At 37.0% G+C, this 20,141-nt stretch overlaps 1 protein-coding gene across 1 annotated transcript in view; it reads right to left on the reverse strand.

Annotated features, from left to right (window-relative positions):
* ANKRD27 (ankyrin repeat domain 27) overlaps positions 1–20,141 on the reverse strand; it is a 45,202-nt gene that overhangs the window by 10,814 nt on the left and 14,247 nt on the right. Inside the window, exons 6-21 of the mRNA XM_009281057.2 lie at positions 19,797–19,856; positions 19,646–19,699; positions 19,496–19,561; positions 19,341–19,417; positions 18,844–18,965; positions 17,812–17,890; positions 16,806–16,938; positions 11,524–11,616; positions 10,574–10,701; positions 10,043–10,125; positions 9,131–9,246; positions 8,256–8,348; positions 7,679–7,876; positions 7,296–7,355; positions 7,065–7,184; positions 3,325–3,369 (exon numbers count right to left, since the gene is read on the reverse strand). Coding sequence (XP_009279332.2) covers positions 3,325–3,369; positions 7,065–7,184; positions 7,296–7,355; positions 7,679–7,876; positions 8,256–8,348; positions 9,131–9,246; positions 10,043–10,125; positions 10,574–10,701; positions 11,524–11,616; positions 16,806–16,938; positions 17,812–17,890; positions 18,844–18,965; positions 19,341–19,417; positions 19,496–19,561; positions 19,646–19,696 — 1,464 coding nt within the window. The 5' untranslated portion in view covers positions 19,697–19,699; positions 19,797–19,856. The remainder of the gene's footprint in view (positions 1–3,324; positions 3,370–7,064; positions 7,185–7,295; positions 7,356–7,678; positions 7,877–8,255; positions 8,349–9,130; positions 9,247–10,042; positions 10,126–10,573; positions 10,702–11,523; positions 11,617–16,805; positions 16,939–17,811; positions 17,891–18,843; positions 18,966–19,340; positions 19,418–19,495; positions 19,562–19,645; positions 19,700–19,796; positions 19,857–20,141) is intronic.

A 20,141-nucleotide genomic window follows, 5' to 3' on the forward strand; every position in this document is an offset into this window, starting at 1 on the left:
TTATCCAAATACACAGATCTCAACATACCAATACCAGTGTCTCACCAAAAATCTGAACATGCTACTCCCATGCATACCTCTTTATAATTACAGTGGAATAGCCACTTTTTTTGGTTTAAATGTTTTTTGGTCAAAAGGTTAAATGTACTTTTAAGCAGAGACACACTGAAGCATCTCAGGAAATGGTTCATAATCTTCCTCTGCCAGTTAACTTGTTATCTAAAACCTTCTTTACATTGCAGAGTAACACACTTCCTGGAATATTTAGCAGAGCACTCCAAGGGCACTGTACCCTGTATGCCAGACTTATAGCTGCTCCACAAGATTTATTTTATACAAAAGATTTGCTTTTTTTGTGGTGGATTTGCACATATCCATTCCACTAGAAGAGTCAAGACCAGCTGGGTGGAAGGAATTTCAGAAGAGTGCCTAATCCAGTATTCTACGCTGAGACAAAGTCAATTCTTCCTTAATACCATTAACCGAAGTTTGACCAATCTCTTCTCAAATACTTTTAACAGAAGAGGTTCTGTAACCTCCCAGGTCTGTTCTAGTGTCATCCCACTCTAATAATAAAAGGGTTTTTTTTAATTTGCTTGTTTTTTTAAATCCAAGAATCTTTGTTGAAAGCTGAAAGGTTCATCCATCACTAGGGAGCCATGGCACCTGACCACCAAATCCAATCACTAAGAATGAAAGACCAAAAATTGATGTTCAGCAGTATCGACTACTTCTACACCATACTTTACTGACTTAGAGCCATATAAAGGCTTTGTTCAAAGCAATATACCATGGGCTAAGACAATTCTTAACAGTCTCCACCAATAATGGAGCTATAATCATTTTCTACCAATTCAGCAACCACTAAACACGTAAAAAGTACAGTTTGAGAACCTCCCCGAAAAAAGCTCCTGCATAACTCTGAAACATATTTTGGGAATAAAGTTTAATCCTTTCCTTACAGATATTCCCTCCATACTGTCCCAAAATATTTCTTTCCCGCTATAGACACAGAAAATTTACCAAAGTGGGCTAAATTTTATTTTCAAAATGTAGAATTAGTTGCCATTGAGTCAGCTAATTAAAATAACTGTCATTGATTAACATCATTATCTCCAATCTAAAGCATACTTGCTTTTGAAGTTCGCAGGTGCTACGATGATGACAAAGGTTGTTTTCTGGCTTCCTGAACAATCACAGCATAATATTTCTTTTTTTTAATCTTCCAGTTTCATAGCACTTTTTTCTAATGCCTCCTCTTGCAAATCTCAATTGGCTTTCACAGGGGAAATCTACAACAGCACTAATGACCCTACGGTTGCTTCTGTTCCTATGGGGACAGACCTCAGGCTGTCAGAACAAGATAAGAGTTTTTAAATAACCGTGGTTTTTAATAGATATGCAAGCTGTAACCTTTGCCATCCAATTGGACAATTCTCTTTATAATGAACAGTTTTACATGAACTTGAGTAATGTGGAAAGTAAAGCCACAAAAAATAAGGCGATTCTGTCATCTGAATGCATAGATTAGATTTCTATATGCTTTTCATTGCTGATATCTGTTAAGCAGTGCTAGATGCTAATTTTCCTGCAAATGACAGCACTACATTTAATTTTCTTTAAATATTTTCATGATGCACTTTAGATTTTCACAAAGTCTGTGAAAAGTTAATTGTAATACATTCATGTTTACTACTTGCGAGGAAGATGATAAATATCACCATTGTATGTATTGCTGCTTCTTGAAATGACTTAAGGGCTGACCTGGAAATAATTACTAAGATTAAAGTTACATTGTAAACTAGGATAATAATATTTTATTTAAGAACTAAACAGTTCCTTCCTCTATCAGTTGATAAATTAATTTGTTTCCATCATCTAACTGGAATAAAACATGAGAGAATCAAGATTAACATGGTGTGTATTTCGTGATGCAGATTATCTATTTTATTATGACTGTGTGATGCTTCATTAGTATCTGTAACTCCTGGTACATATCACCTAAACAAATTTTTCAGAACATGTATCCAGCAGAGAAACCCTGCATTCTCACATGGGTTCATGATTTTGCCCTGTGAACTACAAAACAATTAAGAAATGTACAGCCTTACATCTTTCGAAAGACAAAACTTCTAAAGATTTCTGTGTCATCTTCAATTTTTCAGTAGAATGACATTGGAAGCACCTTATTGTTCAAATTTGCAGGAATAAAGGACAATAGTAACTAAAAAATATGTCAAGACAGGTGGCAAGTATCACAAATTACAGAACATCAACTCTGAAACTGGTAGTATTATAGCCATCAGCTATCTATTTGAAGTGAAATCCAAACTACAGGAAAGTTGTATGCCCCTGAGAGGACTTCTCTGTACCGACTGGTGTCACCTAAATTTCCTCTCTGTATGAAATAGTAATAAAAAGGTGTCACAACAAACAAACTAAGAGCCCATTTTTCATTTATAGTACCTACGCACAATTATTGCATGCAGTAAACACACAATAAAGAGTAGACAATATTAAAAGCATTAGAGAACCTGGCAATTTAGGAATCAAAAAGCATTTGTGGATTTAAAAACACTGTATTACTGGAATGCGTCCTAAGTCAAAAAACTGCAAATTGTAAATCCCACCATTCAATTTCCAGAACTGGTGCACAGCCCTGCCACTCGAGCACGTGCATCAACTCACATATGGGAAAAGATACGATGTGCTTCTGTGACATAGGAACTAGCAACTGGAAATAACAACACTTTCTATTGGATTTGCTGTCAAAAATCAGGTTTACCTGAAAACTCATCTGTTTTGCCTTTTTTTTTGTTTTGTGCTGACTGCATATCCAGTCCAATATTGTGACCTCAGTATACACACCTTTTTACAGTTCTGCAATGCACCATGCTCCTCATCTAGTAACAGCATTTGACAGTGCAGCTCGAGCACCTGCAAGCAAATAAATTGCTCTTTCCCACAATATTTCTTTTCAACATGCCTGCCCTGAATGTTGTTCTTCCCAAGTTCTTTGCATCTCCTAGAGGTGACTATGCATACATTTTTAAATGACAGGCCTTCACAAAGGAATTATTCAATTTAAAGTAATTTCTTTAGTGCAAGAGGTCATGGAAATGTCAAAATAATGGGCCTTAAGGCACTGTAGGTAAAATAATTTGGGGACGTGGAGCGAATATTCTTTGTAGAAAATGAGTTTTGTTGCTGAAGGAACATATTACCTAAAGCATTCTTCACTTCATATTATTTACAAATAACTTCCTCAATTTGAATGAGGTAAATTGGAATTCAATAATATTCAACAGCCATGCTAAGACTCACCATTTCCAGATCTCCATCAGCAACTGCTCTTAGGAGTTTTTCCACCTGTGTATGAAGAAAACAATGTATTTGCTTTGTTAGTACTGTTATTAAGCTGTACACAGAAAATCCTGTGTCCTTTACTAACCTCCTAAGCTCATATGGCAGGATTACTGCTGGCCCATTTCATATTTGTTGATAAAGTTTTAAAGGAAAAACCTTCTTCCTTTATGAAATACAAAGGCTGTGCAAGGCCTGTGACCATTTGATGATCTGACTTGCTCAGTTAAAGACAAACAGTACTTACCTAAATAGAGGACATGGAGTCCACACATAAACAAAGCCATGTAAGCTGATATACATTATTATGCCGCTTCAGCAGCAGCTGACCATGCGTTTCTGTTGTGAACGTAACATTAAAAATCCCTACTCGAGACAAATTTCTACCCTGATAAACACTAGTACTGTTTGGACTCTTGCTGAGCTACTATATGCTACCAGAAGCACAAAGGATGGCAGGTTTTATTTTGCTATTTGAGAAACAACAGTTTAAGATGAAAAAGATGTTTTCCAATCGTTCACTTCACATCTGCAGATTACTGGTTTATTCCTATGTTAAAAACCAAACTTTTACAAATCTAACTTGATTGTGAGTACGAAATTTGTTTTCTTACTTAAAATCTGGAAAGATATAAATATCAAAGGGTATGCATTAGCAAAACCCAGGTCTCTCCCACTCAGAGTTATTCCAGGGGACCAGCATTAGACCCATTAAGTATGTGTATGCTGAGGCCAGCTAATGCCTGAGCACAACTGCTTGGTGTAGGTATTCTCCTGTTTATGAGCTCTGCGGGGGGGGCAAGAGGTAAGTGGGGGGGAAGAAGAGATGGAAGGTGCTCTGCAGTAGGGGGGGGCAAGAGGTAAGTGGGAGGGAAGAAGAGATGGAAGGTGCTCTGCAGTGCACTGATGCCATTCCCCTGATCCCTCCGATTGCTTGTGAAAGCAGGAGAATGAGATGTACTTTGATTCTCTACTCTCTACTCTCACATGAAGGAGTCGAGATCTAACCTGACAGAAATGCCAGTAAAGGGGCAGGGAGAGTCCATTAGTACTATCAATAGGCAACTTGTCCGGCCTCTGCAGATTGTTGAAGATCATTTAATAAGCTTTGTGAAAGTCTGTTTCAGCATTATAGCAAATTATTCTAGCACTGTGCCATCATCACCAAAGATGCTGCTGTGTAAACAAAGTTGTTTCAATATTAAGAAACATCTTGCGAATTGAAGGTGTCATGGAGTAACAGCTACAGTCACGCTTCAATCTTTATCTAGAAATGACTGTCTTGCCGACTCGACAGCAGTGTTTGGCAAAGCAAACAAGGAAGAATGAGACTAAAAGGAAGTTATGTTTTACTGGTCTGATCTCTTTCTTCAGGGTTTTAGCAGAACAGGACACATCTACTGGCGAAAGATCAGAGGCTAGATTAAATCTCTCCATCCATTTTTATCTCTTTTTAGGAAAGCTGCTAAGTTTTATTTTATTACTACCTTTCTAATACAAGGTGAAGCTCCTTGAAGTCATACGCTAGGCACTCAAGGCAGGATTCCTCTTGCCTAACTTTGAATGTCTAAAAGTTAGCTGTCCAAACCTAAGCCAGTCATTTAAACTCCCTCTCAGGTAACTACAGAGCAGAATGCAGTCACAAACGACACTTGAGTGCAACTCAGGTCAAACTAAGCATGTCTGGGATTAATTTCTCTCTGGAGGTACCAGTTTCTCTCCACTGACTAAGGAGGGAAAATAGATGTCTAAAGTTAAGACAACTGTCTTTCAGACATCTGAAGTTAGGCGAGCCGAATCCCAATCTCTACACATATACATCTAAAATGGACTATATATATACTAGGGAGATCTGTACCTCCCGTAAATTTCCCCTAATCATATAGGATAATGTCACTGGAGAACGTAAAGGTCTTGATGATTTTCAGGAGCCAGTCTTATCACGTACAAGATGCCTAACAGTAATAGCAAGTGACCCACAAGCTCTGATAATTTCTTTCCAAAAATAACTTCCTTATAGTTCTAGAAACTGCCTCAGGCCCTAGCAGTGGAGAAGCATACAACATCTGTTATGCAGCTTATAGATAATTTAAGAGTACTTAGGGAAAAATGTCTGCTACATGCATTTCCCCATCTTTCCAGTTTGCTTTCTCACTCCTCCATGGAACAGAAGTACCTTCCTTTAAATGTAAAAATAGATGAAACAAATCTACTGCAATTCACTCGCATGCTCAGTTTTTCTGTTGCTGAACAGAAATTATGCAAGGAGTTATTAGTTCCAACAGAGGAAGTTCCAAATTTACCTGCCTGGCTCTTTTACTCTCTCTTTTCTAAGTTGTAATCAAGCCACATACAAGACATATACCATGATTAGTTCATTTAAGCAGAGTTTAATTCACCAGCAGTACTGACGAATAAAGATCTAACTGCATCCCCTTAATCCATGGTCTAAGCCTTTAAGTCTGGAAAACTGACCTTATCAGCTTCCCATGACTTCCAGTGGCATTCCCTTCATGGAGCTCCCTCAGGATTAGGCCCTTGCTTCTTTGCTCAGTAAGAATAAGAGCAGTGAGCCCATGTGAAACTTGACAAACAGAAATGAACTAAAGCTGGATTACAGGAGAAGGTCATTAACCCCAAGAATATAAGGTGTTAGCTGCTTGTAATCTTTTTCCCTGGTTTGAACTACAGTCTTAGCTCTTGGGTGTGATAAATTTGTTCCTTTAAGGAAAAAATAAATCCTCAATCTATGAGGTAAACTTTTACGTACATTAGACCTTATTTATAGTGCTTGACTCTGTACAAACAAGGAGGTAGACTCCTACATTGAGGCTCTCAGAGTAACTGATAATGAAGTGTGAAGTAATAATGTCCAGTCAAACTTTACATCTTTGAGTTTCTTGAACATTTTTAGAAAACAGAAACTTTTGGCAAGAGAAGAATAGCAGGAAAAGGAAGAATTTGAATGTAGAGGTGATATGGAGAGAAACAAAAATACTAAGGAGGTCAATTCGGAAAAAAATTGAACAGGAGGACTGGGGAAAAAAATAAAGAGAGAAGCATCAGGAGGAGTGGCAATATGACAGTCTTAGGAGGGAATAAATGGGAAGTATGGATCTGAGGTCCCACATGAAAAAATTCAGAGGACAGCATCTTGGTTGGTGTGGACAGAGCAAAATCAGCAAACACATTATGTGCAAGATATTTAGTATATAGTGTGTACTTCGTCACATTACAAAATTGATTTCCTATGCCTATTTTGAAAGCTTGTCTTAACATTATAGTTCGTTAAGTTGTTTGATAGTATGCCTGTACTAGTCTCTTTTCCCTGACAGAGTTTGTAAGCTAACAATGGCATTTACTTCCTGGACAGGACAGCAAGGTCCTTGGGGCACTAACTGCCATTATAATTTTGTAAACCTCAACAAATTCTCAAATTATGTAGTTAACTGCAGTAAATCTGAACAACTACTCCAAACGTTTTCAATTTTTCCCCAGAAATAACCAGCAGAGCAGTTGATACCATACAAAAATAAGTGTTTAGATACTGAGATGACAAGCACCTGAGGATAGCAGCATATAATTTTCCAAGCCAGACAGAAGGCTACTCCTGAAGAAGCAGTTTAAAACAGTGTTGCAAAATATCACTTTTCTAGCTTCCTTCACTTTGCTTATTGTCAAAACTTATACCTCAGTCTTACCTCTTTATAACTATTCTTTACTTCTTCTTGCCTTATATCAGTTGATGCTGATGACAGGCTTGAGACAGATGATCCTCTGCTGAAAGTTTCTGTTGAGCGCTGAGGAGACCTAAGTGGTGACTTAAAGTTGGAAAAAAAACCCAACAAAACACAAAACAGAAAAAGTTACATATCAGATTAAGCAGGTTAAACACAGGCAAAAAACGTTCAGCAACTTGCATTGGTTGTTACCTCAGAAGCACTCTGCCCTCTTTCAAACGTCAGATAGTTTAATTCCATCAATGACAAAATCTGCATAAAAATATTAATAAAGAGAACAAATGTAACTCCACTTAAAGAAGAATCTACTGACTGAAACACAAATTAGCCAACAACCTAGTATTAGTAACGGATTATGACAGAGCAGATTAAAAGTACCCATTTACAAGTTTATGTTCTACACCACAGACTGTATTCATGCTATTAGATCTAAAGTCTGACCCTTCTTCCTTAAAGGCAAACATACATTTTCACTTTGATAGTACCAGACCACAAAACCTTATTAGCAGGTAAACATCTACACCTCCATGGAATTGCATCAGAAAGAAATCAGGCTAAAAGGTAAAGAGGAATACCTTGGAATTTAATGCACACTGTAGGGAAGTCTCTTTCATCCGGTTTTGAATTTCTGGATTTGCCCCATTTTGCAAAAGCACTTCTATGATCCCTTGATAGCCCCAACGAGCAGCTATATGGAGAGGAGTATCTCCCTTTTCATTACCAATATCTAGTCTACAGGAATGCAGATCATAGTAGACTAAAGCTTTGACACACTGGAAAGAAAAGGAAAGCTATCAATAAATTATAGTATTGTCTCTCAATTCATATAACATTTGCAATCCTAAAAAGGTTTTTTCATTGCTGCTCATATAATCCATTGCCTAAAGGGCAGGCTTTTATGGCTCAGCATCATTAAACAAAGAGTTAAATAACTCAGCTAAATTTGCACGACACTACTATCTTTAATGTGAATGCATAATAAAAATTTCTATGAACTACTGAATAAAGTCCTAATTTACAGTGTTAAATAGTTAGCCTCCAAATCTTTTTTATTTACTTTTTAAAATATGTAAGTTCCGTGCAAATTGGCATCACAGTTTAATTCCATTCCATTAGAATGTCCATTTAGTTTGTTACAAAACAATTACTTACATCCTCATGACCATAAGTGCAGGCTAAATGAAGTGGAGTATTTCCATTATTGTCCTGCACATCAGTACTTGCCTTATAGTGCAATAAGAGAAGCTTAAAAGAAAAATAAAAGCAGACGTTTAAGTGACTAAAAAATTAATGGACAAACAATTGTTACTCTGTAGATTCCTTTAGGTTTCTAGCATGATGCACTACTTCATGAAAAACTAGCTATGTCTCCTGTTTCAGACACTACCCTCTTGGCATTACAGTACTGGTTTTGCCCTACCCTAAGAACCAAATAAAAGCTGCTTCTTACATATTCAGAGTTGTCATTGAAAAAATGAATCATCTACTGCCGCAAACACTGCAATACATATACTACATAATTTATATTTTAAAAGCCTATGTAAGTGAAGACACAGCTTAATTTCAACAATGCTAATTGAAGAATCTCACATATATAAAATTCAAGTACACAAGAATTAATGTAGTCACACAGTCTATCCTAAACACAATGTGAAGTCATTTAATTCATTCCAATGACTGCAATGGTTCTTCTGTCTTAATCAAGAGCAGAGATGTTAATAGGCTCTCCATTTGTACTATGTATTAGAGTGTTGTATTAATAAAATGGATTAATTTTCAGGCATGCATAGCTGCCAATTGCTTGGTTATTACAAATGGCTGAAAACCTTGCAGTATAGGAAAAAATAAAATATCATGCAAACTACAATGATAAAAGATCCTCAATTCTGACAGCGTACACAGTTCTGGTAAAAGCTTCTCAGAAGACCTAAATGACAGTAACAGTAGAACAGCTTAGTAAAAGTCATATATTTATAATTTAGGCTAAGTATTTATTTTTATTTCTAATTAGGCCTTTTGGTGCTTACTGTAACATTTTGATATCCCTTCTGACAGGCAAGGTGAAGTGGAGTTGAACCATGGTAATCTGTAGCATTGACAATGGCTCCTTTGGCTACTAGTAAATCCACTAATGATGTTTGCCCTTGAAAAATATGCAGACGTTAGAAGAAAGAAGTAAACTTTGCACAAGAACATTGCTACTTTTCAAATTCAAACACAAACTATTAACCAAGATACCCTGCATTTCTGCATACTATGTTTCTATATACTGTGCATTCACTTCCTTGGTATTTGGGTGGGGGTTTTTTTTGCAGATTACTCAAGGTCAAAGCTCCATAAAAGAACCTCCAGCTAAAACCAAGCTATGCTTGTATCTTACGAGTAAGAAAAGAGTAGAAAATAATGCCATGTCACATAAAGCACTTTCCTATTGGGATTCAAGATAATAATAAAAAAAGGAAATAATTTATTAAAAAAAACTCACTAAGAAAATTAATACATCTTCTAATAAATGTAAGATCAATGGCATAATAAACATTACAAGACAGGAGATGGTACAGATCTACTATGCATAGCCAGCTGCAGGAGAGAGAAGGGATTAATTTCTCAATCTGCCAGTTCTTTAAAACAAGACTGGTTTCTGATGACACATTTTTACTTTTTTCACAGCTGAAGAAAGAACTACTGTGGTAACCACTAAGGCAAAAGTAAACAGCCAGCAAACAAACAACAACAACTTAGCCATAAGAAACTGAGCTTAAAAGAATATACAATAACTTCCTTCAGTCTGTGCCAAGATACCAGTTTCCACAGCAAATAAGCAGAAAACAATTTAATACAAAATTCACTCCTTAACACAAGGTTGGAAAATGTGCTAACATAAAGATAAGGAACATAAGGAGTAGAAAACACTAGTGAAGAAAACCAAGAATACTCACCACAAATAGCAGCTATATGAAGTGGTGTATATCCCCGGTCATCTCGGGAAAATGGAGTGATAATGGAAGGATCATTCAGTTTCCTTTAAAACACAATGGTTTAAAAGCAGCTCAGTTACCTATGCAGCAGTGGTAAGGAGGAGAGAAAGAGAAAAATTGCCAAGACCGACGAAAAACTGATTTTGGAACTTTTTATCCTTTCACATTGACAAATTATTCTATACAGAGCTTTACATTTTGTTAAGACGTGGTTTTGTCCAAGATGTATAAGTTAGGTTCAAGAGAAGAAACATTTCACACCACGTTTACCAAAGCACATACAGCCTCCATCACAAAATTGGCTGGTTCCAAGGCATTCGGTATTCTCCTAATATTTCTTCCACTTTTTCAAACCACACAAATGTACACTACCACATCCCAAAGTGCTACCAACTTCCTCTAGAACCAAAAGCAGCATACTTTCTAAAGTAAATCTTGGATGAAGACTTTTACATAGCTTTTTGTGTATTTGTGGAGATGAAAAGTGCTTACCCAGAAACTAGCTTCTCACATTTGTCACAGTAACAGAGCGGATGACACATTTTCTGTACAGTGTCCTTATCACTGTCACCTTGACTTAGTAATCGCTCCACTTCCTCCTGATTACCTGAAGCAATATGCTATGAAAAGCCAAGAGAAGAAAGAGAATGAAGAACCAATATAAAAAGCCTCCTTTTAAGGAAAAAAAAAAAAAAAACACAAAAAAAATAGAGTAATTTACTGAAGCACAAAACGAAAGGAACCGATTATAAAAGACATGTATTCAAGCATTAGAAAGCAGAAGTGAACAATGTCACAGCAAAAAAAACCCTAATGGGCATTCAGTATTAAAAAGAATCTGTTCTTGGCTTACTTCACTTTCTATAAAAAATTAAAACAATTCCTATTGTTCTCTTTAGACTCAGTCACGAAATTAAGCTCCCTCTGTGCAAAAACATTTCTATAAAATTACTAATTCTCTAGCCATAAGCTGTGAACACATATAATTAGAAGCTCTGCTTTGTGTCCTTGTATAGGCAAAATTCTTTTAGAATGACAAAGAGATTAACATATAATATGAAGTAGCTGTCAGGTGACCACATTTAAATTATTTCAGAAAACTCTTTCAATTTCAAGCACTAAAAGCTGTGAGAGACAACCAGATGGTAATATCACATCTGTGCATTAAATGGGCCAATCAATACCAACAGCAGTAGCATTTCATCCTCATTTGCTTTCATGTTTCTTATAACATGCTGAAATCCATAAGATTATATTAACTTGGTAACACTCTGGTACAGTAATGCACTAGATTCAAAACACACTTTTAGCATCTACTAAAACACATTTCGCAGTACTAATGTAATTAATGCTGCATTACATTTCAGAAAAATCACAGAAAGGAAAGAAAATAAACATGCAATACGTAGGTACATACATATTCTGCCATAAAAGTTATTAACCTTAAATAAGTAGTCTATTGGAGTAGCAGACATCTGAGACAACAAGTTCATCCTTTGTCTTAAAAGCAGCTTGTCACACAGTTTCTCAGATTCCTAAAAATAAAATATATAGATTGATTATCTATATACTCATTTACAGGCAAAAGTAAAGTACCTTAACAGTAGAATTAACTTTTAGAAACATTAAATACTGTATTTACCACTTATGAATTATCAGATGCACGTAAACCCTAAGTCAGTTTCACATTTAGGATTCCAAGACTTAAAAGACTGCACACCTGCTGTTCAAAGGAACAATAAGTAGATGTTCACCAGAATATTCCTTTACTGTAATTCTCCATGAACTAACTGAGCATTAATGAAATTACAGTTCTACCATCTAAAAAAGAACACAGCAAAACTAGAAAAGACATAAAAAAGACAACAAGAACTATAAGAGGTGCAATGCAGCTTTCTTACGAGGAGAATTTAGGATTCTTCACTCTGGAAGAGATTTGACTGTGCTACAGCGGTCTATAAAAATCACAAAAAGTCCAAAGAAAACATGCAAAGAATGAATATCCACTATTCCTCAAAATATAAGAACTGGGATGCCCAACAAAATCATCACACTGGGGAGGTCTGGGGAGGGAGCGGGGAGAAGAGAGAAAAGAAAAAGCGTTCTCTTATTGTAGAATCCATTGCCGTAGGTTGTTGCAAAAATCAAAAGTATAAAAGGACTTCAAAAGGCATTAGACAAATTCATGTAAGACACGTCTACTGGTGGCTATTAAAAAAGATGACCCAGATACAACTCTGACTCAAAGACTCCACTGAACTCTCTGCTACTTGCTAGAAAATAAAAGATTGTACCAGGTGAAGCATTACTCTGCAGCAGACTCATTCATATAGCATTTCCTACTGGTCACTTCTTGAAAATTAGAGATTGAGCTAAGCAGACATGTAGTGCGACTCTCACATCGGTACTTCCCATTTTCTGAGAAATCTGAAGATACACTTCAGGATGCACTAAAGAATGTAGATGCTTCCAAAACCAGGTGAAAGTTCTTAAGTAGAGTCAGATTTTGAAACAGCAACATTGAGCCTCACATGAAATAAAACAAACAATCTAAAGAAAACACTTTCTAAGAAAGTAGATGGAAACACTTGCACATAATTGATTCTGATCAACCACTGCTAATGTTTGGCAGTGAATATCATTTCTTTGGATGTTATTTTTGGATAATGACTATCTCCTTAGAAATGGAAAGACTCACAGCATCCATCAAACTGAAGACGACTGCATTTAAGATAAACACCCATGTATCAGATAAACTTTGATGGTTTAGGATCCAGGCTATAGCTTCTGCAAATAAGTCTGTAAAGACCAGATATAAATGAGTAAAAAAAGTCCAACTCTTAACATTAGTAAGTCAGCACGAAGTTTAAGAAACTAGTCAACTGCAAATAAACAAGATCACTTTAACACCAAAAATAGAGTTCAGATTTTCTAGAAATTAGATCACTCAAGTTTCAAAATCAACACAGATGCCTCTCATAAAGCTGTCTAAAAAAACCTTCATTTTCTAGCAAATAAGGTAGTTAAAAACATGTTTGTGAGGTCTAGAGATAGAAGTTTGGATCTGTACTTCACAGAAGGTTGGTTGTATTTAGATACATGAGTATGACAAATATTCACCAATCTTTTCAAACCTAGGTACTTTAGCTAAAGATACCCAAGCATATCTTTTCAGAATTACAAGGCACGTTGCACTAGCCTCCTTGGAGAGATTCTTCAGTGTGATCAGGAATAACTTCCCTAAGAAATATTTGATCAAAAATTTTATTAACTAGAAAAAAAAGTTAAAGCTTTACTGCTGATACAAGTTTCTGAAGTCTAATCAGAATTTCTAATATGAATACTCACAGACAGCTTTATACTTTCACCATGGAGAATCTAAGTAACCACTAGCAAGACCTACTGTAGTTTTAGTACTGTTCCTTCCACAGTGTATTTTACAAAAGAAGTGTTCCCCAAGTGGAATAATTATTTTGAAGAGTCACTTGAGACACCAATCCTTATGTAGAGGTGTTGTTTATTATACAAATCAGAAAAAAGAGTTGAAACTACATATCTTCAAAAGTGAAATACAAAATGGCAGAAGAATCAGGTATTAGTTGAAGTATTAAGCAAGTTTGGGCCTTCAAAGACAAAACTTGCTTGTACCAGCTTTACTTGCACTCCAGGAATTAAAAAAAACAAAACAAAAACCTGCTTCGCAGTTACTCTCAGGTATTTTAATCTCTATTGTTGTCCTGGTTTCAGCTAGGATAGAGTTAATTTTCTTCGTGAGGTTAAACCACAACAATTGTCTAGAAAAATACACATCCAAATACTAATGATCTTTTTATCTAACACTATCTACTTGAGAAATGAAATATTTGTACCTATGAGGGTGTACCTGTATAATGACCTATCCAAGGTGACTTTCACAGATTACAACTGATGATTATGTCCACTCCCCCTCCCCCCAAATACTTTATTGGCCTCAGTTTGTGTTCAAGTCTTCCTTTCCTGGCTTCTCCCACCTGCACCTCCTCCATGCAAACTTCATTGCCACCTACAGCTCTTTCCATACAGGAACCAAAATGCTGCCTACTCCCTAGTGGGTGCCTCTAACTCCCTACTGTATACCTTACTTCATCCCTCTGAACTAGAGGGTCTTACTACACGTTAGCTATGCATAGGAACATAACTAAGGTCCAATATTTATTAACTAGAGTTCTAATTAAATAAGGTTGACAATTCCCAGAAAATAAAATGGAATCTTCTGTGCTGAGTTACATGCTCCTCTACTCCCCACAACCAAAATGTCTCTCTAAGACTTGCATGACCTTGGGTGAAGGGAGTTGGCAGGTATCTCCTAAGTGCAATTTTCTTACTAACATGAAGGTGATAATATGCCCGTTGTTCCACAGGGTACATTAGTTCCCTGCTGAGTTTTCTTTATGTAGTTAGCTTCATTAGGGATTGGACAACAGCATTACTCAGCTGCCAGAAGCTCCATCTGAAGCCAGCTATAAAATTAAGTGTAGCCACATGAGGGGCTATAATGAAGCCCCAGGGCACAGCAATGTTCCTGCTTACTTAAATCCCACAATCCCTTCCAGCACCATCTGGAAAAGGAAACCATGGGGCATCAACATGACAGCTGCTGCTGTTTTAAACAGAAAGTCGATCTCCTTTGCCAGAGAATAAAGGAAGTATCTCAGCTGATAAGTTCATGAAGGGAGAGCAATGCTATCAGAAGTTTCTACCATGTTCCTCCACCTCCTCACTATCCTTTTTCAATTCCTGTCAAGGGGCTATTTGCTACCTAGTTTCTTCCTCTCCATTGCGTGCCACCTTCTCCCTTACCCTACACTAGAGAAAAGGGTGGTCTAGCTCTTTCCTCTTCAGCTGTGCTAGAGGGCCAGGGGTCACCCACTTCCTTGTCTTCAAGGTTCTGCTGCTTTCCATCTCTGGGTACTGCCTTCAAGCCATGTTGACTCCATGAAAGGCAACGTAGAAGAAAGGAGGTCCTGTTGCACACTCACTGTACACACACTGAAGTGAGAAAGTTACAGGCTAGCACTCTAGGTCTGGAGCTGATCCAGCTGAGGTATGGACAGAAACACTTACTGCTTGCTCTTATACTGGTGCAGACACTAAGATAAGCAGTATGAGACTGCCTTCATTTAGAATTCTCAAATATGTACTTCATATTTCAAGACAGATGCCTCCCAGAGAAATAAATTAGTATCTTAATGGCAGTGGCACTTAAGTTATAACCACTTCAGGGCAATCCCAGTATAAAAAAAAAACTGCTATCCTTAGCTATATAAGGAGGGACAGGACCAGGCATTTGATAGGAAACAGTTTTTATTCTAGAAATTTAAGAGCAGTATATTCTTTTTTTCAGCTTGCTGGCATTGTTGTGGAAGACAATTCTACTTTGGTTCCAGTTCTCCATCCAGACCACCAGCATTGCTACTTGTATATTAATTGTTAATGATAGCCAAGTGACTGCAGGAAGCAAAACTGTTTGGCAGGTTGTTTTCCTTTTAAACTAACATTTTTATTTTTTTTAACATAATTCAATACAGCATTACAGACAAGAAATACCACAGTCTCTTTACACAAAATGGAAAAGTGCTTTTTTCTTGGAGTGTACAAAACAAACCTATGTATGACAGGTTCATGGAAAGATCCCAGAAAAGAACAAAACCAAGAATAACAAAAGGCTAAAAATGTTACTTTAAGTGCTGCTTCTTTAAGATTGTGCCCCAGGTTGTCCCATCCCAAGCCCTGCACACTGAGCCATTATCCTGGCCCCTGCAATTAGATTCCAGTGCTTTGCAGTTGGGCAGACTGAGACACATTGAATTCACTCTGGTTTCAAGTTCACTCCTTTTGATTTCCACATCAGATCAGGAAAACCTAATTTTGCAACAGTAGAAAGTTTTACAGGAGCGGTAAGACTGGATTCCTTTACTAAATAAGCTACAAAGTTCTTAAATTGTAGAAGTTTCTAAAGTCACATCAATATCATCCTTGATTGGCCTGCAGGGGTTTGACCTGATTGACAGAAGGTCAAGTTGCCCAGTAGGAAATAACTCATACATCCACAAACTTCCTGCCCCTGCTAGGTTAGATATCTCGAGAGCCCAATTTGACCTTCAAACACCACCTTATCATAGTCCTGCCACTCCCATTAAACTATCAGCTTGGTGCAACATAGTAATCTGCACTGCAAAGATTGACTTTTTAGAGTACGATGATTTACTGAATAATTCTAAGTCACGCTGCAACCTCCATTCTGCTAGCATAGCTAAAGCTTTTTAAAGTTATTAAAGAAAAACCTGTTTAAGCTATGCTTACTCTCAAGTACTGCATTACTTTCACAACCACAATAGAAAGAGTACAAACAGGAGATATTAGACTTACTGAAGACTCAACTGTTGAAAATAGTGCTGTCATTTTTCCTCCCATCATATGAAGAGGCAGACTTGACATTTAACTACTTCCTCAAGGAGTATACAATGAACAACAAGTATTGCTACAGGATTAGGACTTCATTGTAATCATTTAGATAATTTTAGCATTTGCTTCAGGTATGGTTACCTCAACCCATTTCTTTAAGTGCAAAAAAGGAACTCTTATGTTAGCTGTTTGTATCCTCTGACTGAATTTACTCCCGCGGTGGTACACAGTCCTACAAGCTTATCAAATACACATTTGACAGACTTTAAGAGTAGCTTACTGTTGATCTGTCAGAGAGGTTGCCTTGCCGTATATATTCTATTGCAGCCTCAATTGAGGTTAGACAGTATCCCAATTCATCCTTCACTGAACTGCAAAGCCTGAAGTTCTTTATGTAACTCAAGTTGGCCATCCTGAAATAAAAAAAAGTTAAAGCCATGAACCACTAAAAATAAGACGACACTAGCACAACATATCTTAATACTGCAACCCACCTTAGGCAATCCAGGCAGACAATAGGTTAAGAAAAAAGCTTCTAGAAAGATTGTTACACTAGCAATACAACGGCTGTTCTGAGCTTTGTAGATGGATCAGAACTCTACTTATCTCAACTATTCAGTGGAAGTTATTAATTGGATATAAGGAATATGAAGGACAGCATAAGGACAGCAGCGGGATATTGTTTCACATGTTTCAAACACGTTAATGTTTCAAGCACCATAAGCACCAGTGTAAAGTGATAGCTACAAATGAAAGGAAAAATGCTCATCTCGGATATGGGATACACCAACACCAAAATTCAGTTCAGGTACAGGTGGAAGGTTTAGATATACTTTTACTGATAGCAAGGAGAGATACACACAGCAGCATAGGCTAGCAGCAAGCAATTAAGCATTCAAATCTAGATTCCCTATATGAAATGTATCTACTATCTAGAAGCTGCATAAAGGTTTCACAGCTCCAAACACAGATAAGGAAGGAGCAGTCTGAAGTCTGTATTGACGTGCAGATTTGGTATAGAGATGGCCTCCCATTACAACTTTTTTCTAGGCTGGGAATCAAAACAGCAAAGACACAGCACTTGAATTTCTGGTAAGTCCTTTATTTGGTCACATCTGTAATACATCTTTGCTGTTTGTGCTACTAAAAATAGTTTTCTGCATTACATCAGCCCCTCTTACACTTTCAGTACGTTATTACTACATGTTCAGAAACATTTGCCCCTACAGCAGCATTACATCTAAGATGATATGATGGAGCTCTGTATAGCCAAAATAGTTACATACCAGTTTGGGATTTCTGTTTTTACAAGCAAATACAGCAAAACAGAGAGAAGATCATCTGCACACATGGTTTCCATGTTAACTAAAAAAAAAAGAATTTACAGCTGATGTTAGTCATGTCACAGTTCAAATCAAGAGCAATACCTATAAATGGAGTTCTGCCTCCTAAGACTAAGGGCCAGCTCTACTAGTAGAGAATACATTGAGTAACCAAGGCAGCCCTTCAAATGTTCTCAGTCTCCCTCTAAAATAGGCTGCCAGGAGCTAAAAAACAAATACAGCTTGTACTGTAGAAATTGTGATATTTGACTAGCATCTCCTCCTTCCTACACAGAAAGAGCCAGAGTACTAGCTCAAGATTTCTGAAATTCTTGAGGGCAAAAACTACCCTCTAAGTTGATATACTTTTCCATAACCCAGGAGTTTTCCTGAAGAAAGGAAGAGATGAAGTAGGGAAAGCATAATTCACTGTACTACTCCATTTGCTTAGTGGAAGTATCTTCTCTCTCCAAGCTAGATAAAATAAATACCAGGTAAAGAGGTCCATGCTTTCCTATCACAGAATCATTTCTGTAATCCATGGTAGCACTTTGAACACAGCATATAGAAGGTTTGTTTGTCCCCCACCAACACTGCATTTTGCAAAAGATACATCTCAAGAGTATCAATTTCAAGATTATCAGGGAGCACAGACAAATAGACAAGAATGATCTAGCAGCGATCCTCAGTGTTAAAATGGATCACCCTCAGTTCTTCTGCATGAGAAAATATCCTAGCACATGCAAGCTTGTCACATGCTCCAGCTAAAACATTTATAAGCTAACCAAGTACCCCACCTCACCCCATGAGAAACAATGCCGAAATGTCTGTCTTGCCTCCATTTTGCTTTGTTTAGAGGCCTGCAAGGCAGACCCCAGTCTAATTGTGTTTAATCCACAAGCGCTATTCAAACAGCTGCTTATATACTAAAGTGCTTTGTGTGTACTGGTTAAGAAAAGAGTTTAAAATTAAGTTATTAATTCACTAATTACTGACCTCTTTGGCTAGGAGATTGCATAATAATTTGTACCACTTTTCGTAGACAAAGTAGCTTCTGTTGAGGGGAAGTACATTTGTTCAACTGACCCAGTTCTCGCTTTGCACGTGGTATATTGAAACTACAAAATAATTTGAAAGAAATTGTTAGCATACAGAGTTCCTGTGCAGGATGTCTAGAACCCAAGTTTTAACTTATTCAGAGCTGAAATGAAGAATGGTATTAAAATATTCCCATCTCTACTCCAAGTACACTTGCATTTCTGCACCCTGTAGATTGAGGGAAGCATAAGAATATGAAAGCAAAGGAAATAACAATCAATGCAAAGACTGCTGTAAAATGACACCTGCAAAGCTTTACTTTTCCATCTCAAAGCAATGAAGTATAAGAAAAACTTGCTATTGTCTGAAGGAAGACACTTTTTGGCTGGCCTGAGACCTATTTAAGACATGATCTCAGTGACTCCTCAAAGGGTCCACAATCATACATCTCTCACCTGAACTCAGGCTTCACTCCAATGTCTTTTTGCTGCAGGTCTTGAAGGCTCCTCGTGATTTTGTTAAAAGCAGCATCCTAATCAATAGAAAGGCAACAGTTTTTTTAAAATGCATTGACTAATGTAACTAATCTTTAGCGACCAAACAAGCTTACCTCACTTGCCTCAATAGTCCCCACATATTTAAAGACTAGATCATAAATAGCATGGTGGATATACATCTGCAGAAAAAAAAAAGTACTTCAGGGATGAAAGGAAGAGTTAAAAAAGCTTGCTAATTATTTTCCTTCATTTCAGATGCTTACTTCAACTGCTTGTTTAATCAGATTCATCTGCTCTTCTTGCTTTGCAAGCATCTTCTAGAAAAGGAAAGCGATAACAACAGCAAGAGAAAGTTAGATAATTTATTGCTTAAGTAACACTATGTACTATGTATTTAGTGAAGTAAGTGTTTACCAAGTGCGAATCTCTCAAAAGATGCTGGAGACATTTGGTATAAAGTGCATTGACAGAATCCTGTCGGGGGCAGAGGGAGAGAAAAGAAAAAAGCATTCAGATTCAGGTTAATCTGACTTGAAGCAACAAAGCACGAATAAGCAGAGAAAGGAAGTCTTCCCTGCCTTAGAAGTGTGCACTATGGTAAAGTGTTTAGCTAGAAAAATTGCCTTTACCTAATAGTTAAGATGTGGTAATTCACAACTATGAATTCTACTTTCTCCCTTCCCACCTTCCTCAACTCTAGACTACTCTGACATAGAAAAGCTCAATAAGACAAAGATATCCAAAGCAGTAAAGTGCATT

Source organism: Aptenodytes forsteri, unplaced genomic scaffold (genome assembly GCF_000699145.1).
Source record: "Aptenodytes forsteri isolate BGI_AS27 unplaced genomic scaffold, ASM69914v1 Scaffold356, whole genome shotgun sequence".
Classification (NCBI taxonomy): Eukaryota; Metazoa; Chordata; class Aves; order Sphenisciformes; family Spheniscidae; genus Aptenodytes; species Aptenodytes forsteri.